A 26,192-nucleotide genomic window follows, 5' to 3' on the forward strand; every position below is an offset into this window, starting at 1 on the left:
ACCCGTGAAGACAGACACGAAAAAAACCCACAAAATGTGTGGGTTTTTTTTTTTCTCAACTTAAAGAGGGTAAAAAAATCAAGTAGATCATTGTCACACTAGATAGCTTTAATTGGTATAATAGTGGGCAAGTGTACAGACAGCTTGTAAATGCCTCCTGTCAAAAAACGCTCCATGGATCAATGCTCTTTGAGGACACACATCGATAGGCACAAACACAACTATGTGAACTTACATAACCCACATAAATAAACGCACAGTTACTGGCATACCCATTCGTGAGGCCTCTGTAATGTGGACAGTCTTGTACACACCCATTAGAAAGCGATAAATGTTGATGATAGGTCCCTGCACGGACCAAAGCAGGAAATCAATTCACTGTATGGGCAGGAAGCGTCGTATTTTTGCCCACTTCCCATTAAAAATTCTGCTGACTGCATGTTCCAGTGGCACTATAACAAACAGCATTGCAGTCCTGAAAAGCAATGATGGGGGAGCAGCCTGCCCACTGGGTGCCCACGATTCACCTCGGCTCAATTTTGACTTGCCAGCGGTTTGAGCTGGTGAATCACTGCTTGTTGCACAGGGGCAAGGTGAGGCTCTCTCTCCGACACCCCCCACGATCTCCTATGTTTTCACACCTCTAAAGCTTTTGGGTGGGTCATAAATCTCCACCATTGCACCATATTTTGTTTCCATGACAATGCTGTGCATATAATCTGCGCTTGGGTTTCCACCAGGTTGATATATGCATTTCTAGGAGGTGGGATTTCATCCCCGCTTTTTCAAAAGCCACAGATTGAAAAAGGAAATGCACTTTTACTTTCAAAGCACCAGAACAGTTTCAAGAAATTTCATTAATTGTTTTTTTAACTTTGTACAGGCAGGATCTCCCTGGTCACCTTTGTTATCTATTTAATGGCACTGTAACGCTCCTCTGTCACATTTAATTTCACACGCTACAGCTGTTTGCAGCAGGGCTGTCACATCCAGGATGTACACAGCCGATGTGAACCTTTCAGTCCTTTCGCTCTACAAGAGAGAGCAGCTCACCACAACAACTGTTGCTTGGAGACAGTCTGTCAGTTCCCCACAGTCACCCGGCACTGTCACCACGGTGACAGATGGACCTGCCTGTTGGAAGCCGTCACTCCTAGCTGAGATCTACCATCACGTGCACCCACACACACATACGCACTGTAGACAGACAACCTAATCTGCTTAGTAATTGCTTCCATTTAGTGACTGCTGTGCTGCCAGGTTGGTGCAACAGTTCCTGCTGAAGAGGACTGTGCAACATGTTCAGGGGAGGTTACAGTAGTTCTTGTCAGATTATACCCAGTCCTACAGAACACAAAGGGACAGGTCTTTTTGGCATATATTTTTGGCTGAATTAAACTTACCAGTGCACACATCTTAACTGTGTGTCATTGAATAGATTCTATTGTACGGTTGCAGTTATTCTGCCACAGTGTTTGCAGTCATGGCTTCCACAGAGAGAAACACAGGCAGCTAAAATTCAGTGAAATGAGATGACTTTTGTTGTGTCAAGCTACAAAAATAATTTAACTGCAGTCCTCAGACATACTGGATACTTAATTGGTTTATACGTCATTGGAATTGATAATAGTCATTCTTCATAATAATCAGTCAATCATTTACCGTTCATATGTCATTAATCATAAAAAAAAAAACACACATTATACAAAATGAGTGGGGCCTAGGTTGAATATCCCTTTATCATTGTCTTTTCCGCCCTGAAGTTTAAGATTTGCTAAGCACAATGAAATAAGCTTTAGGGTGTGTGTGTGTGGGGAGAAGAGAGAGAGTAGAGGTGGAGGGAGGTGGTTCCACTCCGTTATTTGAGAACCACAGGCACTCAGGATTTGGTCATTGTCAGTGTGCAGGTTGACCACCTGTCTAAAACCACTCTTTCCTCCCTGTTGTCTGTAATTAGAACTGGATGTTGGCCCGAACATCCACAATACCTTTTGATTTGGGAGCTTCAAATACACTGGTGCTTCTCTCTCACTCTCTCTCTCTCTCACATTCACACGCACACACAGACGCACATACACAAGCCCATAAAGTGCCCATAAGCTGCCTCTGCCTACTGATGTAATGTTGACCTTTGTATAGCAGTATATATTTTTATTTTTTATTTTCATTTTATTTATTTATTTATTTTTGTTTTTGAAGTTGCAACTACCGGTTATCTTCATTATCAGTGCATCTGTTAATTATTGTGTTAATTACATGATTAATTACCTCACACAAACAAGGAAAATGCCAACTAACACATGCAACAAACATCCCAATTTGTGTCTTGCGTATGAGGATCAACATTTGGAGGTGAAATATAAACGTGCTTTACATTTCAGCAGACCCGACACAACCTTTGACAGTCAGCTTGGTGTGTCGATTTAGTTTATCAGAGTGTCTGATTGAAAAGCAAACAGAGAGCGCATGTGAGCTGAGAAACTGACGGAGAGCAGCAGCGCATCAGTCAGAGTGGACAGATTAAGGATAATCACACACCAACCTGACACTTTGACTGACAGCATGCTTAGACCAGCGAGAATACCTCGGAATTGACAGCTTGCATCTGATTTAGGGGATAGCGACACACTCCCGAATGAATGTTTTCCCCTTGATTGAAAAAAGGTGAAAAGAGGGAGCAGGATGAGGAGGGGGAGGAGAGAAAAACTGTATACGCAGCACAGTGTGGGGTGTCAGTTGTGAATAAATCCAGATGTCTGACAGATAAAAAAAGGCAAGCGTATGCGTGTGGTGTATAAGATATTATTCTCTGGGCCTCCCCAGAGGACTGACACATAATAGTGGCCCATTTTCTGAGATCAGACGATGACTAGTCTCAGTCATGCTTTACATGTGTTACACACAGCCACTGGATATCAGGGGCGTGTGGTTTATATTCCACTGATCGTGGCAATAGGCACGCAACGGATCTTGCATTTTCTTTGTTTCATGCATTCCTTCTCCATTCTCATTTCCATAACTTCATGCAACTGTTAATTTCATGCAGAGCCAAGGGAAAGAGAGGGAGAGGGCACAGAGGCATCTCCCTGGCTAGATCCAGGTTGAGGAAAAATTTAAGTCATCCGTTACTCTATTTTTGTGCTCCTGGCTATGATAATGATATTTCTGTATTATCTCTGGATACTGTTCATTCACTGAGAAGCCCGTCTGTTCTGCCTTAAACACACTATGATTTATGTCGAGCGCTGTGCAGAGTTGCCTGGTGCTTGTGTGTGTGTGTGTGTGCAGCGTGGATGTTTATCAGCATGTGGGGGTGGGAAGGAGACTGAGATGGAGGAGAGCGAGATAGAGGAAGAGGGAGGGAGAGAGAGAGAGGGAGGGAGGGAGGGAGGGAGGGCGATGATGCTGATGGAAGAAAAGGGAGGGAGGACAGTGTGCTGTTAGGTGAGAGGGAGAGAGAAAGAAGGAGAAAAAAGGAAAAGGCAGCAGGAAAGGGAGAGACAGGGAGGACGCGCCAACTGTCTATAGATGCTGGAGCCTTCGACAGCGGAGCGTGGCGCTCAGCGGACACACGAAGATGGTCTCAGTAAGAGGGGAACTGACGGTTGCCTATAATTTAATGTTCAGTATCTTGGACTCCTTCTCCATGGGTAATGCTACGGCCAGGAATTCCAGAGCACAGCTCCCTTTTCTTCTCTCTACTCTTCTCTTTATTCTCCGGCTTAGTTGCTCTCCAGGAGTCTGTCCTTTCCTCTTAACTCTCACTTTCCTCCCTCAAACACACACTCACTCACATGCGTGCAGATAGCCAGGGTCTACCAAGCGCTGAGTTAGCCCTTGGGGCTGGCCCCACTCTTCCGCTGCACCAGTCAAGCCAAGCGCTGGCCGCGGCAGTGATGCAGATAGAACGCGCTGCCTGCCCCCCCCACTCCACTCCCCTCCTTTCCTTCTCAAGCGCCAGCCGTGGATCAGCGAGCAAAGGAACCAAAGCAGTGAAATAGAGGAAGGAAAGGAAAAAGCAGGGCTAGATGAGCACTGTTCTTCCATTGTTTTGGAGTCTGTGTTATCAGTTTTTTTTGTTCCTATTTGGGTTTTTTTGCGTTCTCCCTTTTTGTAAAGGTGGACTATATACTATGATGCCATCGGTAACCTTCTCCCTTTTTCTTTTTCCTTTCTCTGTCTGGTTTCACAGGAGTGGCACCTGCTAAGAAGAGCCCCAAACTGGTAAGTAGTTGTTTTCCCTTCATTTATATCCTTCCATCCATCATCTTGTGTTCTCATGTACATGCTTGTATCTCTCTGAGGGTATATCTGGCTCACTCTTACCGCCTCTCCTCTGCTACCTCATCTTTAACTCCCTCCTGTAAGGTGTAACTTGTGCTGAGGTTGTGGGTCTGTTTGTAGACACGGGATGCCGTGCTGTGTGTGGGGGTGGATGCCTGTAGCTTCACATCAGCTTCCCCCTCCTCCTCTCTGGTGGGGTCTGGGACAAGGGGCTTTGATGCACAGCGTGAGCTGGGTTGCTAACATGCTGATGATCGCATCGTGCTGGATGCTAAGCTTGCAGTGTGAGAGTTGAATATATGATCACAGCTGAGAGACGACCTCATCCTGTGATGTCTGCTGCATTCATCAAGGGGCCGTGGTGACTGTTTCTGACTGAACATGTGTTTGTCAATTTTGTGTTGCAGGATGATTTTGAGCTGGCTCCTCCATACAGAGATTATACTAGGATGGTATGTGATGAAAGTTTTTCAGAATGAGGTGTGGTCTTTTGGTGTGGGGTAGATGATAATATACTTGTAGTAGATAATAGAGTGATAATAAGTACAATAAATGACAACAGTGTGTCAGTGCTGTCAGTTATGTTGTATGAGGCTGTTTATGTGCAACACAACAAACTAAAGTTGGCTGCTAACACTGCTAACGCTGTGGACAGTTGGTGGCAACACAGCACTGAGCTAAGGAAGCAGCAGGGATTTGTTTTCATTGCCCCATCCCCCCCCCCCCCCCCCTCCCCACCTCCTCTCCTTCGCCCATCTTCTGTCTCCCTAATAAGTTATTGAAGAAGGAGAAATCAATGTATTAGATGAGTCCCAGAGCACAGAGAGAGAACAGAATGACTGCAGAAGGTCAAATCTAATAGATCCATCAAGAGCAAGAGATTTGCTTTCATTTGAAAGGGGAATAGGATTTGGGCTTGGTGTGCATCAAACTGAGAGAGAGAAGGAAGACAACGCTGCCTTGTTGTCTACTGGAGGCGCTGTTGTGTTTGATGCAATGAAAGTGACCAAAAAAAAAAACAATCATTTTGTGGTCAGGGCAGGAAGCATCAGTCCTGAGGCCTGACTTTAGCACCAAACAAGACCTGCAATCGCGAATAATTATGGGAATCTATCGATTTCTTTACTTGACCACAACCCAGTGAGGTTACACTGGTAGAATAAGTGTTCCAGCAGGAGCCACAGCTTTGATTTAATATTTGGAAAAGCATCAAGCTTCTTTTATGTCTAACAAGGATGATGAATATAAACATGAATTGCAGAGGTGGAGGAGGCTGATTCAGAGAGTAATGATTTGGAATTTATTGAAGACATGGCTGCACTTTGAAGGCCTAACGCTTTGATATTTGAGAACAGCCACTTGCCTCCGCCCCATCTCCAGTTTATTTTTGTCTACCACAGCCAAAAAACGGAAAGTCACGTGATGTGACGAGACCTAACTGCTGTCACTTTCTCTTACTGTCTTAAATATGTGACATTTTCCCCCTCATGCTCAGTCTGTAACCCTTTCACATCACTGTTTTCTTATTGAACTTTTTCACAGCATGGCAGATGTTGACTAAAAGTCCAAATGTGACATATAACGTGACTTCATGGAAAGGATTTTTACATGTGCTTGAGCTCACGAGTGTAGGTACTTTACCTTGCTCAAGCACCACTCCCCTCAAATTCTTGAGCAGGTGCTTAAGTGCCCATGTTATTGAGGGGTCAGTGGCAATTTATGAGGCGTTTTACATTTCTGGCTTCATCCATAAAATCCTCCCTTCATTTCAAACCCCACGAGTGCTTTATTCACCGTGTGAATATCCTTCCATATGCAGCAGGGCATGGAGTTTCTTGTTAATACATTCCACTCTGTTAAACAAAAGGAATAGTCAATGCACCCTTGTAAGTTGAGCCATGTTTTTTTTTTTCTCCCACAGATGAATGACTTAATCATGAGAAACCATTGAGATCTTTTCTTTTCCCTTTGTTTGCTAAAATAATACTCGGAATAAAACCTCTTTAATATTCTTTGTGTTGAATAAGGTAACAAAACAACAATAAAATCTGTTTCCTTTTACCCGAAGGAGCAGAATCTTCTTTTTTTAATCTAATCTCAAAATCTTTTGTATTCATATCTTCATTGCTAAGTTTCTCCTCTCAAAAACCACAACCCTGACTGTTTCTTGAAGTTTTTTCTGTTTTCCTGGCATTTTTGTCTGTGTCCCTGTCACATCATGCTCCCCCACAGCTGACTTTCAATACTCAATTGATATTGATCTGCTTCTCCAACAGCAATTGTCCAGGAAGGACAGTCAGAACAGCTCCCAGCATAGCGTTTCTAGCCACCGGAGCACCCACACAGACTCACCCGTACACTCGTCCCTGGCACCCTCTCTCATTGAGAGCACTGCTCCCCCGCCCCCCTCTCAGCCCCTGCCAGGCCTGCCCCAGGACTCCCTGGCAGACGGGACTATTCAGAGAAAACCGGACCCCTTTAAGATCTGGGCCCAGTCCAGGAGCATGTATGAAAGTAGGCGTAAGTATATACATTTTTGGTGGCAGTTGGCTAAGGGCTGCATGGGGCTGCTGGCTCGGTGGAGATCCTCTGTGTGTCTAAATGGTACTGCATGTTTGGGAGGAAGGTGTTGGGCAGGGAGAGGCCTTTCATGTAAATTACTGGTTTATATTCTCAAAAGTGATAATGACCCAATCATTTTTTGTGTGCTTCTGTACTTTGGAAAGGGATATGATCTCCTTTTGGTGCTTGGGTGCTGCTATATATGTGGACTAATTAACGCTCAGTTGCTAGCATATTAGGTACAACTAGCTAAAACTAATGCTGTCTAATGCAGCAGCTATATAGAGAGTGTATATAGTGAGTCCTGCAAGCGTGAAAAAAGTCTAAACCAATCCACAAATAATTGGTAAAGGATTAGTAGTAGGATTAGTAAATTTGCATTGTAGAATGTAATGTAACTAAATGTTATAATTAAAGTAGGTCAGCACTTTGACAAACATGTTGTTTGCTGTTTGAGAAGATTGATAAACTAATTTATCTGCAGCCTAAATATACAAATAAAGCCAGCAGGCAATTAGGTTATCTCACCTTAGCCCAAAGAGAAAGCAAGACAAACACTCTGGTTTTTTGTTTTTGTTTGTTTGTTTTCTCCGCCTGGTTTTGTTGAAAAAAGTTTTCAAATACTGTTTGTGTATATATATAAGACAAATGATACTTCATCATGCTAGTTGTGACATATATCTTTCAAGGTGGTGGGTAAGATTCACTTTACTTAGGCCAGAGCCCGACTAGTTGTTTCCCCTTTGCTTCTAGTTTTTGTGCTAAGAGAAGCTCTGCTGTCCCTAGCTTCATGTTGAACATGAACACATCTCATAACAAAGTGATCAAACTACAGTGGTATCTTTCAGTTTAACATTGTTTCCAACTAGCAACAGAAGCCTGTTACATGTTCTTGGTCCAGCTGCTGGATAATACTTTGGTCCAGTTCCGGCTACTGGCACCACTGACACACTTTTACTCTAGACTTCCCTTAAGAGACGCATGAGTGTATAATTAGCAGCAATACTGCAGTGGATGTCAGTTGAATGCACACCCCCTCCTACTTGTCTGGCCTCGTCAAAGCCAGGGAATAACTCCAATTAAAAAGAATAACCCTTAGATCTACTGTCAAGTAAAAAAAAAAACCTAAAGTCTGCAAGTGTTGAGAAACCTTAACATCGAATCATTTTCCCAGGCGCCCCTTGTCAAGGATTTTCATTATTTAGATGACTTTGAAGAAGAATGCGAAAGGAAGGGCTGAGCAGGGGCTAGTGCTAGTAGTGTAGACGCCTGTTGGCAAGCCACTATGAAAGCCTGCGAGGACAATAGTGCTTGATCTAAAAAGGAAGTAAAGAATGAAGATGAAGAGTTGAAGAAACCAAGACTAAGGGGAAGATTATGTCTACATGTCCGTCCTAAGGTGCTGGAGACTCGACGGGGATTTTCGAAATTGCTTGAGTCATTTTGATCAGTAAGACATGCAAAGAAAGCACGAATGAAGGTGGAAGCGATGGAAACATACAGATGGGATGTGAACGGGAAATATCAGGATAAGAGAAAGGTCAAACAACGTGAGATGCAGGAATTCAGAGGCACGAAAAAGTAAAGAGGAACACACAGAATGACAGGGAGGACAGCTGAGCTCCAACAGTGGCTGTAAATCTTTCACTTACTCACGCTGCATTGAGCCTTCATCCTAAAATCCTGCTGTATGCTCCCCATAGGGCCCAGGCCTTGGCCACAGCGGGGACATTTCTTCATGCAACATTCGCTATAATGAAAAGTTCCGCTGAGATCAAGGTCTTTAAATGCATCAAGTGGTGAATCATTTTCATTTGCCGAAAAAAAAAAAATCCTCAAAAAACCTCACACAGCAATAACCTGCTGGAAGAAAAAACAAGACGCTCTGTGCTTTATTGGCCTTCGTTTTTATTATTGGCATTTGTTTTTATTATTGTCTGGATTTAACAGATTCCCAGTTCACTCTTTTAGCCATCCACGCTTGCTATTTGCAGTCCTCATTCATTGCTCTGCACAGGTTCGTCCATCTTTGTAAAATATTGATCCAGTCACGCCCAGTTGCCTCACTGTAGGGATCACTTATGGATCTATTAATCACAGAAGCAGTGTGTAACTGTGCAGTTGACCCTCCCGAGTGCAGGTACAGATTCTGATAGTTAGCCTTTGACTCCTCTTCCAGTTCCTCCACAGTAACATTGTGATAGATTGGACACGATAGCTGCGCTCCACAGGGATTTTAACTGTTGACTGAAGGAACAGATTGGAAGCAGGCTGCTTATGCCTTCTGCAACCCTGCCACTTCGTAGTGACTTTAGTGGCCTTGGCAGCAGCGGCCATGCCTCTGCAAAAGAAAATCTCTCCGGGAGTTTGCTCAGAGGTGCATGTTTGACAGCCTGTACAACACAGCTGCGACGATACAAATGCATGCATAAACATGCATATGTGAATAAATATAGACATACTTAAAGCAGAGCTGCTCGTGTGTGCTCCTGGATGAGACCACACACGTGCAGACTTGCTCCATCTTTCCCCTGGCTCACAGCAGACCCCCTGTGGCTCTCCTCATCTCCACTGCTACGTGAACCATGAGCTGTCAGTCGCTGCAGTGCAATGCTTCTTTTATAACACAGCACCTTTTTAGTGACTAGCACACACACGCGCGCGGGCACACACACAAATGTGCTTCTTTCTGTCGTCGATGGAAGTGGACTGTGAACTAGCCTTCCTCAGGCCCTCTGCTCAATAATATATAGCCTATTCTAGCATGTATTAGCACCCCTGTCAGGAGGAAAGTGCTTTCGAATGTCTGTAAAAATGGAAATGGAGTTGCATGTCACACATTACTTCATAAAAGAAACAGTGTAGTCCATTTGAATAGTAATGTCCAGACTCCGGGAACATCACTCAAAATACTTAAATAAAATAAAAAGAAACAGTGCTATTTCATACATCTGTAGGGAGTTTTAGCCTGATCCTTTCTAATTATGAGCCCAATGAATTTTTCTTTCTTTCTTTTTTTGGCATCTGGTTGGCTTTTGATAGTTTATTTAAGCTCTATACCTATGCTCTTCATCCAAAATAGATCATTTTTTATCTTTTGATGGATTGGTTGTTTGTTCTATTCCAACAGTGTCCAGGTAGACTGTTCGTTCAAAGTGCTGTCTTGGCGACAAAGCTTAAAACAATTCAGGGGATGATTATTTGCATGTTGTCATAAGCAAGAGAATGAGGTTTGATTCCTTGAGAACAATAGATGCATCTTTTATGTCCCTAACACCGTCTGCAGTGCTTTTTTTTTTTAAAGTTAGAGCATGACATTTTGAAGGAATTAAACAGAATTTCTAATAGCATGCTGGGACTGAAATCGTACTGTAATGGTGCGGACACAGAAAGTCTCTTGAGATTGTTGATAGCCAAAAATGTTAATGGTGGTTTGTCGATTTTACAGTTCCAGACTTCCAGGAGCAGGACATCTTCCTGTGGAGGAAGGACACGGGGTTCGGTTTCAGGATTCTTGGAGGCAATGAGCCAGGAGAGCCGGTGAATTTCTCTCAAACTTTTTCTGTCTCTCATGACTGAATATCTCCAACGTGACTTTCCAGTAGTTAAATTCTGGTTTAAATTTTTGTGACATGTATATAAGACATAAGCTACGGCAACCTGAATGATGAAAAGGACGCTATTTTTCCAAGACGTCTCTGTGAAGCCTGTATAGGGGTTTTTCCACCACATTTGCTTTTCTATTTATCTTCCTCCTCTGTATAGTTCTGAGCTTCAGTGTTCGACATTTTCATATCAGTGATTTCTTCAACACATTTTCTCTTTGATCTGGCCAATGTAGCCCCAATCAGTAAAAAAAAAACAACCATCTCACACAAACACTTTCTCCCTTTAAAAAAAAAAAAAGGGTGAGATGTTTGTTCTTGTTCACTGGCCTGCATTGCGTTTTTAATAGAGAAAAAAAAATAATGATTTGCTTTGGAGCTTGGCTCAGGCGTAGCAGGTTGGAAAGAAAAGTGAAGATGTAACAGCGAGATTTAAATTTTAGCCAACTTTATAGCTGCCTTGAAAAATAGGATGTCTGTCAGTGATTTTCATTTATATATGTATACTGTTCTTTGATTCAGGAAAATGCACTAGTTGAGCTTTTGTAAAGTAATGTGTGTATTACTAAAAGTGCTATGGCAGTCAATACCCCTTTATGATATAATCCAGTCTCACTCATCTGTTTTGGTTTGTTACAGATCTACATTGGCCACATAGTGAAGTATGGCGCTGCAGATGAGGACGGACGCCTGCGGTCTGGTGATGAACTGATATGTGTGGACGGGACGGCAGTGGTGGGCAAGTCGCACCAACTAGTGGTGCAACTGATGCAGCAGGCGGCCAAGCAAGGCCACGTCAACCTCACTGTGCGACGCAAAACCAGCTATGCCGGTAAGCAGCCAGAGGAGGAATCATTTTTACCTATTGCAAGCCCTGTTCAGAAAAGTCAGTCAGTGTTTAATGACCTCATAGGAGTTAATATATTTGAACTGAGAGGAGAAAAAAATAAAAGTATTGTATCTTGTATATATCACAAGACACAGAATTCTGGAGCCAGCAAATTTGTTGAGAACCAGAAGAGTAAACCTGGTGTATTCGTTTACTGTACAGACCCACTATGCTTTAAAATATATTCTGTTAAGTTGGTGCTCTTGCTGAGTTGTAGTTAACTTCTTTTTAAGACAAGTTCTGGTGGACTCAGTCACTCAAGTACTACGATGCAGAATAGTAATTACTGAATGTAAATACAAGACCAAGTACAAAAACCCAATCAGTGTTTACTTGTAGCTACTAACATCATTGAGCACATCAGTAGTTGGGTTTCGTGTCATTAGTGTATTTTTTACATCAAGAATTTATTCTATAAACTAAATCCAATTCCTCATTTTGATTCTGTTATGTCATTACAGCTCTCTGCTGTTTACAGTACAACAGTAATCAGTAGCTGAAGGGCACTGTGCTTTACGCTGCCGAGGAGCCGTGTTATTTTCATTGTAGTTGCATCAGGAGCCTGGGGACCCGCTTAATGTGTACAGGCATCGCCCCCTTACATTTTCCTAATGTGTATAACATTAGAAAATGCTCAGGCCAATAGTGTGAGCAAACACCCCCACCCCATCACCGACTTTGCTCAGCTCAGCTCCACGGCAGGCGATAAAGAAAGCCCCATAAATATGATGGAGAGGGTGGTCAACCTTCGGCCTGATGGCCGCAGCCAGACATTAGTCCGGTGCTGCTGCTTGTCTGACTCAGAGCGTCAAGAATATGAGGCGCCTTCCTAGAGCAGCTGTACAGGAAATGAAATGTGGAATGAAGTGTCCAGATACAACAGGCGGGCCGTGTCTTCAGTTCATCTTTTGTTCAAAACAGAAAGAGAGAGATTGTTTGAGAGGTTCTTCTCTCCAAGCTGTCATACCAGCGCTTCTTTTATCATATTGACATAAACTAGCTGTGTTAGGAGAGAAAAATGTCTGTTTATTTACAATCTTTGTTATTTTCTGATTGGGCAGCTGATGTAACATTTATCTGTGTTGCTATATCTTGACTGTTTCCCTTTAATGTTGTATTTTCTTATTATGCACCATTTTTTATGCTGGCTGGTCCAATTTTTATCTACTTGCCCTCATTCTCCTCATGATCTTTTCATATTGTATGTTGTGTATGTTCCGCCTCACCTCGCTGTCTACAGTTTATTCCTTCAATAAATCCTTCTTCGCAGTTTTTCTTCACACCATTTCTTATCCATATGTCTGTGCCTTTCTCACTTTATCCTTCTTTGCCATCTCTAGTTAAAGCAGAGTCAGACGTGCCTCCATCGCCAGCCTCCTCCCACCACAGCAGCACCCAGGCGCCAAGCCTGACAGAGGAGATAGGGAAGCGCACCCCGCAAGGCAGCCAGAACTCCCTCAACACAGTGAGCTCTGGCAGCGGCTCCACCTCTGGCATTGGCAGCGGGGGAGGAGGTGGAGGGACAGGGGGCAGTGGCAACGCTGTAGTCGCTGCTGCAGCAGCCACCACCTCTTCTCAGCCCCCCAACGCCACGTCCACTGCCTCCTCTTCTGCCTTGCAGCCCTACGACGTCGAGATCCGCCGGGGCGAGAACGAAGGATTTGGTTTTGTCATCGTCTCATCTGTGTCACGGCCTGAAACTGGAACCACCTTCGGTAAGAGAAGCCACACTGTTCGGAGTGTTCTGAAAGTTGCAAAATATCTTCAGGCCCATTGTTGTCGATTGTACTTTCAAATATTACAAAAATCAGTTCCACTCAGCAAAACATGAAACACACTCTGTAGATTTTCCTCATCACTGGAGCCTTTTATCTTCCTATCTTCTTTGCGGGCTGCCTTTGCATCATCCATAAAACCACTGAACACTAAAATAGCCTGACAACCAGCACAGATTCTGGCTATTTACAGTCCCACCAGATCAATACCAACACTCTTCAAAGAAGTGGTTCTTCTTTCTCATTTTTGTCCGAGCCTGTCAGACCAAGACACTGAAACCCTTTTCTTCGCTTGCAGCTGCTGCTGCTCTTGCGCAAGGCTTTCATAATTGATCACAAGCTAAGTGGGACTTACATAAGGCACTTGTATTATTCAGCTGAACTTAAATGGTTGCTGCCAAGCAGGTTGGCACTAAAAGCCTATTGATGAGAATAAGAGCTGCAAGCAGGAAAAGTAGGTGAAATGACCAATGTGGATCAATTTTATTTATTGGATGATGCACAATCACACATATTCACTGACTCAAAATGACCTTGGAAACATTTTGGCTTCACTCAGCTGGTATTTTTGACTCTGCTTTGCTTTTTTTTTTTACAAACTAGAAGTGTCTCTTCTACTCAGTGCACTCTTTACCCTACTGCTATGGCTGTTTGCCTTCACCACTGTGGTATTCCACTGTTTTCTGTGCGCTTATCTTTTATCAGTGTGGGTGGACTGAAAAGGCATGAAAATGCTTGATTGTTCAGGTTGGCTTACAAAGTCTTACTTTTCACACAGAGTGGAAAGCACCAATCAACAGATTTAATTAGATTTGATCAAATGAAAGCCAAATAGTTATATGGGGGTTTGGAACTTAAATGTTGCTTTCCAGTAAGTCATTAGTTCAGAGCAGTAGTAGACTTAGAAACTAGTCTTCCTATACTTTTAGTATCGCTTCATTTTGTTCAGATATGCAACATCACCTTTCGTTTCCCTTTCTCACTCACTCTAAACACAATATTTTACAGCACAAACCGACTGGATTAATGTAAAACAGACAGAAGGAGGTCGGGGTTAGACAAGATTGTAGTGAAATAAAAGAGTGGGAGCCGTCGGAAGGGATAAATGAATAATAATGAAAAGTAAGACGGGGGGAAAAGAGAGGAGTGATTGCACACTCCTCTTCTCTGCAGTGACTGATGTCAGACTGAGAGAGAAACAGAGAGACCTCAGGGTAGTTGGTGAGATGTCGGCTCTGATGTATGTTTGTCGTCTCCAAGTTTCTGCAGGTGCAGGTATTTGGGATGCAGACAGCAGAACACAGTTTTTTCATTATTAGCTTTTTTGCTGCTCGGCAAATGTAATAATGAGAGCCAATTTGGGAATGTGGTACTGGAGTAGCTTTAAGTAGGGGGAAACAGAAGGTGAATACATTGGAGTTAATCTAAGTTTCTCCAATGGAAAGTACTTAGAATTACAGAATGACAAAATCTCCTTTTTCTTTCCAGAGCACATTTTAAATGTGCCCATCCTCTTTGCCAACGCATGCATTTTGCTCCACTGTATCTCTGATAAGCTTCTCTCAATGACTTTGGCTTGACTGCTGGCTGTTAACCTTCTGATCCTCTTTGTCTCCTCCTTTCCCCTTTCCCTTCTGTTTTTTTCTCCTCTCTTCAAACACACTCCGACAACACCCCAAACAAACACACACAATCGCATAAACCAAACAATGTCAATGGTGACTATAGCTGGCAATGCATGTGTGGCCATGCCCCACAAAATAGGACGCATCATCGAGGGGAGCCCAGCGGACCGCTGTGGGAAGCTGAAAGTTGGCGACCGCATTCTGGCCGTCAATGGATGCTCCATCACCAACAAGTCCCACTCTGACATTGTCAACCTTATCAAGGAAGCGGGGAACACTGTCACTCTGCGCATCATTCCCGGAGACGGTGAGTAAAGTTTTACTCAGTTAAACAAAGTTGGTCGTGTCATTACCTGTTTTTACTTGTCTATTAGCCTCAATATCTCTCAATACCTTTATCAGCTGTTGCCAGAAGGTAGGACACAGCACCTTCAATAGTCCTAAAAATCTCAGTTGTTCTTGCAGTACAGTTACCAAATACTAGTATTTCTCCAAGGAGTGAATATTTGAGAGGCAGGACTTGTCACCACTTTCCTCAGTACTTATGTACGGCTGTATTGTCATATAAAGCTTGCAGTTCCTTCACTGCCTTTTCATCTCACTGGAACACGGCCGCAGTGTTAGCAAAACGGCTTCTTTGGGGATATTCGGGAACTTTACTTTGCATTTCTTCTTCTTCAGCATGTCCACACTTTGTAAATAAGTAAGTCAGATGTGTGTGTTTGCACACGTGTGAGAGAAGGAGAAAGATGCAGAACCTTCTGTGTGGATGTGGGTGTGTCTACTCTGTCAAAGTGGTTTTAAGGAAATGTTTGTGCACATTGCACTGCATGATGTGCTGTGCAGCTGAGAGCTCTCTGTACCTTCTGCTGACAGATCACTCTGGCATGCTTCACAAATACTGTTTAATTAAGTGTGTTTGCGCGCGCACGCATCCGTGTGAGTGAGACAAGGTGATACTCCTTGTCAACCAGCACACTAGTAGAAACTGAAGCTATTTGTCCGCCGCTCGTTGCTTTCCGACTCACTTTCTATGGATTTTTTTTTTTTCCCTGTGGAGCGGTTGATGAGAACCGTGAGCCAAAATTGCTCTGCCAAGAAGACACAAGAGCGAAGGCGTCAAGGAAAAATAACTGGATATGCTTTATTACAAAGTTGTGGTTTGTGTTTATGTGCATGTGTCAAACAAACAGACGCTGTCTGACACAGAGACAGAAGGAGTGACAGGAAAAGATTGCGTCTCTGACTCACTGTTCTCCCTGCCTGTGTTTACACATGGCTGAGCATGCCTATTTTTGTGTGGATGAATCCTGTCTAAACTTTTCTGACATGAATAAATACCATTGCAAGCAGTTCTTCCAAAGTGAAACCAGGTTGAGCTCCTTTTCCACTTCCTCCTGTGTGGTAGCACAGACTGAGTTTTGTACTGACTGATGTGCAGCACTTCTGCTACCACAAGGAAAACTGGCATGACGAGCTTCCTGCTTGTGCACAGTAATACATGCACAAATAGATAATGCCTTCATCAGAGCTTATGTCTCTGTAGCATAGATTTGAGGCACAGACCAATCACACCTCATTGATCCTAGTCTGTAAGAGAAGAGCAATAGACATGCCTGAGGTGATAGGATGTAGATTAAAAAAAAAAAAAACAACAACCTGGGGTATATTGTGTTGAGCAGCCCTCCCACCACTCCCATCTCCCCCCATTTTATTTTCCCCTCTGCTTTCTCTCTCCTGAAATCTCATTTTGATTTTGCCTGCTCTCCTTCCTAACTGCCAGGAGGGCATATAGCCAAGGCCAGACACAAATTGCAGGAGCAGTTTGGTTCCTTACCATCACGAATGTTTCTAAGCGAGAGGAGAAAAGGAGCAGCGGTTCATGAGCATAATGGGAGGGCAAAAAAAGAAACAGAGCTTGTTTGATTAATTTCCAAACAGAAAACAGTTGGAGGAGAGATGAATGGAGAGATGCAGCAGAATGGAAGGAGTAGGTTATACAAATGAGCAGATGGAGGGGTATAGGGGGTGTTTAGGGGAACAAATATGAGGCTCTAAAAGTGAGAAATGAGCAACAGAAAATATGTGAAAATGTAACACAAGTGCCAGAAAATCATATCTATTATTTTCAGCTCAGACCTGATGCAGGGGAGGACCTTCTACTTTTGGGTGTGTGCCCAGAACTACAAGGTTCTCCCACCCAATGTCTGAGGTGAAGCTCGCTGCAATGTCGCTGCAGTTTGATTAGTTGACGTGTGTTAAACCAACAGGTTGCAAAGGGACTGGTGGAGCTGTAGGAGATGGATAGAGGCTGAGAAGTATAGCAAATAGGGGACTAAGTGGAGAGCAGTGGAGAGCTGTATAAATAAAAGCTTTGTGTAGCTAACCCTAACCCTAACCCTAGTGTAATGATGGCCTTTTCTTTTCTCATTACATCCCAGTGTGATTCACTGATAACACAAACTGATATCATAATGATTGAATCAAAGATAAGACCGAACAACAAGGATCTGTTTTGTCCCCAGAGCATGTGTCTGTGTTTTTGACAACTCACAGGCAGACAGGCAGAGTTTCAATCCGAAGCAAGACGTACAGTTTGTTTAGGAAAAGAACTGTTTGAAAAGTGCCTCGACAAAGTGACTGGCACACCTCTATATTCCTCCGTGTCCCAGAACTTGGCTATGTGGTGGAGGAAGCCCGTAGGCTAACGGTGGAGCTGGCAGTTGTCCCTGTAGGCCAGCTAATGTTTGTAGCTGACAGCTGCTGAATCTACACCAGTGTTCACACAGAAAAATTCAACGTGTGAAATATGGATTACATTTCATCACAGAGAGTCTTCTATTTGTATTCACGCTTTAATGAATCAAATTATGACTGTATGGGAAAAGGAAATGTCAATAAAATGTTCTCAGAGTAGCAAGAAGGCTTTTACGTTTGCTCGGCTATTGGATGGTGTGACAAACGTGTTGGACACACTGACATCAAAAACTGTAATTGGCCAATTCAGTTCTTGAATTGGTCTCCACCTTTCTTTTCTTGTCTTAAAAGCATGTTAAAGCCAGTGTAATTGCTTTGACTCACTGGACACATTTGTTGGTAGAAATGTCACGACACCTTCTTTCCTCCACTATCCTCAGAGTCATCAAATGCATCCTTGTTGACCAATGCAGAGAAGATTGCCACTATAACCACCACTCACACTCCTCTGCAACAGGCTGCAACTGAAGCCAGGTGAGGAGCACACTGGGAAATAAAGTGCTTTGGACATAACAAGAATAGTACAGTGAGAAGGCTGTAGCTGAGTATATACGCATTCCATTTGCCATTTTATGCCTTCAGTAAGTTCAGTCTCTTGCTGATTTGATCTTTAATATTTCACACTGACTCATATTTTTCTGTGTCAGGAACAACACCAAACCAAAACAGGAATCATTTGAATTTTTACCCCCACAAGGCCCGCCTCCCCAACCCCCAACACAAGTCTCCGCTCAGGTAAGGAAGGACATTGCAGTCATCCATTCACCTGTCACTTCATCCATCCATCCATTTCATGTCTCCATCAAACACAGCAGCAGCTCACACTCCATCACCGCAGCTTGCTACTCGCATTTGTCTTTTCATCCATCCATCCAGCTGTCCTAGCACCTACAGACCCATTTATCTTCTGTCCCTTCATACTGTACATTAACCAGTCCACCCACCCACCTCCCCAAGGACAAACAAGGTGCATTTTTATTTATATGTTTGTCTCTTTGTGGCTACCTGCCCGTGTTATCGGAGTCCTTGTATTAAGGAAAATCTGTTTGCTTTCAAAGTAACCCCTCAGTCCACTGTGTTCACTGCTGAATTAATCTGGCAGTTTGGAGATGGCTCTCACAGATAGCATTGATCCTTTAGCAGAGGAGATTAGGAGGGCGTGAAGAAAGGAGCTGCTGGCTGTCTGCCTGTCCTTGCGGTGCCTGGCCCCTCTCTCTCTCTGTCTGAGCCATGTCTCTTTGTCCACCGAGAGCCCAAGGCATCCATAATTCAGCATGCTTACGCCTGAGCATATGAATGTGTATACACACACACACACAGTCTGGCACACCTATTAAATAGGTGTGACTTTCCTGAAGGTGGCATTTGTCACATGTTCCTGAAATAGAAGCTCACTTCAAAGGACACACACACATACAAACTTCAAATCTGAATCACAAAAGTGACCTTGATGCAAATGTGTCTCTCTCTTTCCGTGTGCGTGTGTGGCGCCATCAGGATGCTGAGTTCTACTCTGTGGACCTGGAGCGAGATAACAAAGGCTTTGGCTTCAGCCTGCGAGGAGGCAGAGAATACAACATGGACCTGTACGTGCTGAGGCTAGCTGAGGAAGGAGCCGCTGTACGCAACGGAAAGATGAGGGTATGGGCACAACGTACTGCCAGCATTCACACAGCTCAAATCATAAAACATTTAAACCCAGAGGATTCACTATCTTCACGTGTGCAGAAAGTTCAGTTCGATACTACTTCTTATTCAAGTTTAAGAAAATCAGGTGATGTCATCAGGATTATTTTAGCTTGGAAATGACAAATCTGTTAGAGAAGCACTGCTTTTGTATCCTGTACTATGTAGTTTAGTTTTTATGTTCTCATGTGTACACTGTGTGAGACGTGCATGTCTACTGTCTCCAGACTGATAGCTTTTTATGTGATACGGTTTATTTGACTTACTAAGATGTGTTTCATTGTCACTGGACAGTGCTGCACATTTTTGGACTTGGTCTTGATAATTAAATAACTGTTAGTTGTGACCATTATTATGATATGATAATAGATTCAGGTGCCGTTGACTGTTTTGATTAACTACGGCGTAGATTATACTGCCTCATAAACTTCATAGCGTTCAGAAGAATATTATCTATCAACATAATTGCTTGTGCATAATGTATCTCCTAATTAACAGCGAGTTACGCTTCACAGAATATAAACATGCTCGCCTCGAGGCTCAGCCACATAAGAAGTTCAATGTGGCACACAAACATTGCAGAGTTGCGGTGTGTTCCTCCTGACAGAATATGTACACTTTAATTAATGTCCTTCTGTTTGCTTCATACATGCTAGCGAAGTTGTCAGGAAACTGTAACATTAACCTTTATTTTGATTAATTGCAGAAAGCAGGAGCCCTTCCTCTGGGTTGCTTGATCGAATATATAGTTTGGGATTAATTGATCCTCGCCTATGCGTCTCTGTCTGAGACATATGCAGAACAAAACTGTGTGCTTGTGTTCTATAATGTAGCCTTAGTTATGTATTAATGTGCTACATTTAAGGCGTGTGTGTATGTATATACATGAGCACATTTGTACATGTGTTTGTGCACCTTGTTAGCGGAGATATTAATAGTAGGGGCTTTGTGAGGCAGAGAGACGTGTCAGTGAAAGATCCGTAGTCTGCCAGAGAGGAATTCCCTCGGCGCAGACAGCACTGACAGATAACTTGAGGCATGGAGGCATTTCTTCTGACTTCTGTTTTGCCCCCTCCCTCATTTTTGTCTCTCGGCGTCACAGTTGCTGCTTTGCTACATAATTTGCTCTCTCTGGAAACTGTTGATTTAGAGGGGGAAAACGTTGCTGTTGTGGAGTTTACGGTTCGGCTGACTTATTATTTATCAACTTCTCAATCTCTCCTTCCTTTTGCCCCCTTGAACCTTCGTGCCTCCTATCTCTCCCCGTATGTACTTTCCTCCCCACTTGTCACTTGTTTTCTGCATTCCCTCCTCTGCTGTCTCTTCTTCTTTTTCTGTCTCCTGCTGTCTTTTCTCTCTCCTTCCGATTTACCTCATCTCCCCTGTCTTCACCTGTCCTTTTGGCTCTATTTTCTGCCTCCCTCCTTTCCCTTCCTCCTGCCTTTGTCCTTCTCTTAGGTCGGCGATGAAATCTTGGAGATCAATGGCGAGAGCACCAAGGGTATGAAGCATGCGAGAGCCATCGAGCTCATCAAGAGTGGAGGCCGACGCGTCCATCTGGTGCTCAAGAGGGGCGACGGCTCCGTGCCTGAATATGGTGGGTCAATCTACGAAAACATTCCCTTCTCTCCCATCTTCACACCCTGAGCCAGGGGACGCTCAGTGGGCGGTGGCGGGTTGAAGGCGAAAGAACTATACCAACCTTCCAGCATCCTTCACCCATCCCTGGCAGAAACCCACCAGGGAGGGGACGAGGGGGCTGGTTGGTCTTGAGTCTCTTTCTGGTGGAGGTCACTTCTGGGCTTTGGTATTTTGCTATGGGGGCTGGGCAGGGGTGGAGGTCGCTCCTCTGGGTGCTGTTGCCTGCGCCCCCTGCTGTCACCCGCTCTCAGCTTCCATGTCACCCCGCTGTCACTCTTCACCTTCTGGCCACTGAGCAACAGCACTTTGCTGGGACTTTACAGAAAGGTGGTGGGTGTGATTTCAGTGCTACATGAAAATAGCATCTGTTAGCTGAGTTTGACCAGAGTAGTGGAAAAAAAAATCAATGTTTCTTGTGCATTAAAAACAATGTTGGCTCCAAAAATGAAATACTAATATTAAATTTAGCATTAAGGGGAAGAGAAAACTTGATCCATTATACCCTGTGATAAAACATGGGATATCTCATAGCTTTGGTTTGGCCGCGACACAACCATATTTATGATATTTATTGAAGTTGAATGTAAGCTACTGAACTTCTTAAAGGTTTTACGTGAGACCTGTTTTAGAAGAAAAGGCAGCCCGATGCTGTTCTTCGCCATTTCAAAGAGCAAATCTCACTATACTGTGCTTGACATGACTCACTAATTTGCACCCACTGTTAATGTCATTGAAAAGCTGTGACAATAGAGCTGCACCCTTCCCCATTTGAAAATAAGAAGAGTTGCTCCAATTATATAGGCTTTTTGTACAGTGATTAAAGGAATAGAGGCATTTTTACAAGTATTTTTGTTCTGTGTACAGAGCCATGAATTGAAGCCACATATTAATGGATAAAAGTCTATTGCTGCATGAACTTGTCAAAAGTGTAAATTAGATTTTTTTTTCCTTCTACTGTCTATTTTCCATAATATTTATGGAATGTTTCTTTTTTTTTTATTGTACTGACCAGTTTTGATTGATAGTCACGAGTCATCATAAATGTTTTTTTTTTTGTTACTTTTTTGAGTGGAGATACATTTGCCTGTTGAAAAAGTCATCAATGTTTTTTTTTTTGTTTGTTTGTTTGTTTTTTTGCGCTAAGAATGTGCTGTCTTAACCTGCACCTATATGACATCATGTGAACTTGTATATTTTTGGATCATTGTTTGTACTTTTTAGTTGGCACAACCTTCGACAGTCTCGCCAGTATTTCTTTTGACTTCTGTCAACAATGTAAAACTGCTTCATATGCTATTGTGTTGGGTGTGCGAGTCTCACTGTCTTTATTTTTGTTTTTTTATTTCTTTTTCGGTTTTTGGGGTTTGAGTTTCTGCTGCTTCTGTGTCCACATCTTTAGGTGTGTGTGTGTATGTGTGCGTTTCCAGTATTTTTCTCTGTAACTGATGGTTTCCACTGAAGGGTTTGGGCAATTTCCTGGACTGTCTCTTTATTCTGAATGACTCAATGATCAAATAAACACATTTTTTTTCATTGAAAAATCAACAAAATAATTTTCCTTTTCTTCCTTCAAGTTGGCTCCAAGCAATCTAAACTATTGTGCTCTTCTCTTTCTGTTTTTGTGTATTTTCCTTTCTTCCTATATTGCACTGGGCTCTTGTCTTCCTTCAGGGATGGTCGCCTCCCATCTCACTGCATGTATGAGAAATGACAAGATGGGGGAGGCCTCTGTCCTCCAAAATCAGACCACGGTTAGTTGCTGTCCTCCCCTGTCGTCTGGCTCTCCCGCCCCACTTCCTGTCGTTCTCTCTCTCTCGCTCTCTGTCCATCCTGATGTGTTTTGTGTGGTCTTGACTCACCTGTGCCCATGCGCTACTCCATACATACAACTCCATTCACCCAAAGTGCATTGCCAGTGTCGCCGTTCCCGTAATTGCTGTTATGGATACTTCATGCATATATCTTCACCAGCTGCATTTAACCTCTGGGCAATAAGTCATAAGGTGAAATGCAGAGGTTCAATTCATTATATTAGATTAATTAATTCCTCTAAATATCAATACTGCTTTAGACTAACACAGAACTGCTGGTCCATTGCTAGATTCTACTGTACTTCCAGGCTGTCTTTACACTGTTTACAATATTAAAATGCCACCTACGCTGCCCACACAATTACTGTAATACAGAAATAGTTTCATTTTATTAGCTTTAAACATAAAACAAGTGTCCAAGGCATCATGACAGCGCATGAAAGAGCATGGCTAATAAGTGCAGTCAAGCAGCATCATCAACATGCAGCACGTTGGCGCCCAGTGGAACCAGCCCAAAGCCCAGTCGCTCGACCAGCAAAGTCCCATTCTGCTTCAAACTTGGGAACAGGTTTGTTGTGGGTAACAAGTCTCTTCAAGCAATGGCTGCTTCACAGCTGTATCACACTGCCTTCTATTCTCATGTGTAAGCTACAGTGTTCTGCCGCTGACTGTTGGTGTGCCATCTAACAACTAGCCATCTTTGCTGGCATTAACATCAGAATGGCTTTCAACTGAAATGTTCTCAGTTTCATGTCTGAGTGACTCAGCATGGTTCATGTTCAAGCAGTCAGAAGCTTTTATAGTATAGACGCATGTTTGATCCCACTGCCCTCGTTTGTATGTCACACTGTTTTGCAGACGGCAGCCTCAACGACGACAGTGCAGCCAACCCAGCCTCAGGGTTACAAAACGCTGCGGAAGTGAGAACCCTTCCCACAGTCAACGCGCCATTGGAGTCAAGCTCCCCACCAGAACCTCACCAATCATCCCGGAGCAAGAAGGAGCCAAGCCACAATTCTAATGGTACCGGCAAGCACCACCATTCCAAGCACCGCCACAGCTCCCCCAACAAGAAAACCAGCACAGGCAAACACAAGTGGAAAAAGGTCGGGAAGAAGGGCTCATCAAGAAAGGATGAGAAAAGCGACAGCCATCAGCACCATTCCAGTGGGCACCACCGTGGCCGCCACCACTCACCCGACAGGAAGCATACCCGGTCACGCAGCGCAGACAACACCTTGGACGGCCGTCACAGGGGACACCGCCACGGCCGCTCCCCCGACAGACGCCACGGTCACCATTCGTCTCACCACCGCCACCGTTCGCCTCATCGCTCGCCTCATCGCTCGCCTCGTCGCCACAGATCCCCACATCGTTCTCGACATCACTCCCCAACCAGACGTCATGCTCGCTCCTCAGACCCCTACCGGTACGCCTCTCCAGTGAGACAGAGCCGCAGCCACGATAGGCCAAACAGGGATGAGGCCGTATTGAAGGAGTCTTCCAAGACTCCTGAACCCAGCCTTTCTTTTGGGGACAGTATCCTCCGTGAGCCCCCAGCCTTAGACCGCCTGAACAGGGAGGCCCCGCTTCAGTCAATGCGCAAAGAGGAGCACCTGTTTGGGGAGGACAGCCTACTGAGGAGAGCCCACACCATGGAGAGTGCATACAAAGGGGACAGTCTACTAAGGGATGTGGCATTTCGAGGCCAGAGAGATGCCTTCAGGGACACCACCCTCCCTAGGGTGGGAACCCCTGACTCAGATTCAGCCTACAAGAGGTACACCTCACTGCTGAGGGGACGCTCAGCTGAGAGGGCGGAGAGGGATGGGCGGTATGCCAGCCGAGATAGTTCCCCTGAGCCACAGTACCGAGCCCGCAGCCTTGGACGAGATATCTCCCCGATCAGGAGCTCCAGAAGGGATGACTCGGAGGACGAAGAGGATGACGACAATTTTGTAGCGGCAAAGGTCAGGGAGTACTACAGCACCCTCAAGACCAACGCTAGGCGGTCACCCAATCCCATGCTCCCCGAGCCTAGGAAGACCTACAAGGAGAACCCCAAAGACCTGAGCATCTGATAGGACGGCTGGCAGCCAGTTACAGCAACAACCCACATAACAACTGCAAGTACTCACTCCCATTATCATTGATTGCTACAGAAATACACACAGCTGTGTACACACACACACACACACACACACATATATTCAGTGACACACACGAACACACACATTCACACACACACACACACAGTATGTAACAGTGGTGAGTTACTAACAGGACAGTGATTCCAAATTATTTTGAAAGCTGTTTTTTTTTCTTCTTCTTCTTCTTTTTTTTTTTAAATGTATGTTTTATTTTTATTCTTTCTTCTTCTTTTTCTTTAAGCATTCTGCATTTACAGTAACTCAGACTTTTCCAGAAAATGAAAAACCGTAAAAAAACAATGATGTGCCTAACAGTTCCATTAACGAGCAACATTTTGTTTTTGATTTGATACGTGGCAGGCATTTTGTGCCGCACTGTCAGATGATGAAATGTATGTACTTTTCCACAAGGATCCCATGGAAGTAGTGCGCACCTGGATCAATGTAACCGGTGCTCACAATGATGCTGTGCATGTCTTTACCGGTTTCAATGTCTCTTTCTCGCTTTCTTTCTCTCTCTTTCCTCCCTCCATCCCTCCCATTCTCTCTCTCTCTCTCTCTCTCTCTCTCTCTCTCTCTCTCTCTTTCTCTTTCTGTCTCTTTCTCCCCAGTGCCACTGTTTTTTAGACATTTGACCAGACTATAGCACAAGCCTGCATTTGTTTGTATATTTTTGACAGTTTGCAGTATGTGTACATTTCAGAGGTGATCATTTTAAATGAATGAAGGGGAAATTAAAGTTAAACTATGATGATGATGATGTTAAAATAAAATAATATATTCAACAAATGATAAAGTGTGTGGTTCTGTTATCATAACCATTAGAATCGTTTTGGGGACTGAGTGAACGTCACGTGAAGCCCTGACCAGCTTTAGCGATACAAACATGGTGTTGTGGCGTTATAGTGAAGCAGACACTGGGGGGCAAGTAGAACATGTTTTCTAACAGTCTGGACAGTACTGAGCTCTAATCATTTGGGCAAACAAATGGATAAAGAGGCTAGAGGATCTAAAAGAAACGTGTATGTGTGTGTGTGTGGAAACAAAGCCTTTGAAGCAAAGTAATGCAAAGATTTTGCATCCTTTCACAACATCAAAGCTTGGATGGGACCATCTTTAAAAAGTTCCTCTACTCTTTGTCTTGTCTCATTGATATGCACTTCATATATACCCTTATTTCTCACGTCGTCCTCCACGTTGCACTTTCCCTTCCCTGTCTTATTCCTCGTCGTGTATCCTTTCTGCTCTCCTCACTGAAAGGTTTTGCTTTTGACAGAGAACAGACAGCAGGGAAGCTGCAGAGACCGCGGTAGGTGGTGATGAAGACACCAGAAGTGCTGTGTTGTGCTTTTTGTCCCCGGGAAACAACGGTGGGGGAAATGAGACAAACGCAGCAGCAAACAGGGT

General features: G+C 43.8%; 1 protein-coding gene across 4 annotated transcripts in view; it reads left to right on the top strand.

Moving 5' to 3' along the window:
* Window positions 1-25,558, top strand: part of magi1b (membrane associated guanylate kinase, WW and PDZ domain containing 1b) — a 114,149-nt gene extending 88,591 nt beyond the window's left edge. For 2 of the 4 annotated variants that reach the window (XM_026346799.1, XM_026346796.1), the window contains exons 13-24: window positions 4,193-4,224; window positions 4,692-4,736; window positions 6,561-6,804; window positions 10,295-10,386; window positions 11,091-11,283; window positions 12,681-13,055; window positions 14,880-15,047; window positions 17,878-17,971; window positions 18,145-18,232; window positions 18,995-19,138; window positions 20,642-20,780; window positions 23,494-25,558. In XM_026346799.1, coding sequence (XP_026202584.1) covers window positions 4,193-4,224; window positions 4,692-4,736; window positions 6,561-6,804; window positions 10,295-10,386; window positions 11,091-11,283; window positions 12,681-13,055; window positions 14,880-15,047; window positions 17,878-17,971; window positions 18,145-18,232; window positions 18,995-19,138; window positions 20,642-20,780; window positions 23,494-24,716 — 2,837 coding nt within the window. In that variant the 3' untranslated portion in view covers window positions 24,717-25,558. The remainder of the gene's footprint in view (window positions 1-4,192; window positions 4,225-4,691; window positions 4,737-6,560; window positions 6,805-10,294; window positions 10,387-11,090; window positions 11,284-12,680; window positions 13,056-14,879; window positions 15,048-17,877; window positions 17,972-18,144; window positions 18,233-18,994; window positions 19,139-20,641; window positions 20,781-23,493) is intronic. The other 2 variants (XM_026346798.1, XM_026346800.1) reach the window with 2 other exon arrangements.
* The last annotated feature ends 634 nt before the right edge of the window (window positions 25,559-26,192 follow it).

Source organism: Anabas testudineus, chromosome 5, assembly GCF_900324465.2.
Source record: "Anabas testudineus chromosome 5, fAnaTes1.2, whole genome shotgun sequence".
Taxonomy (NCBI): Eukaryota; Metazoa; Chordata; class Actinopteri; order Anabantiformes; family Anabantidae; genus Anabas; species Anabas testudineus.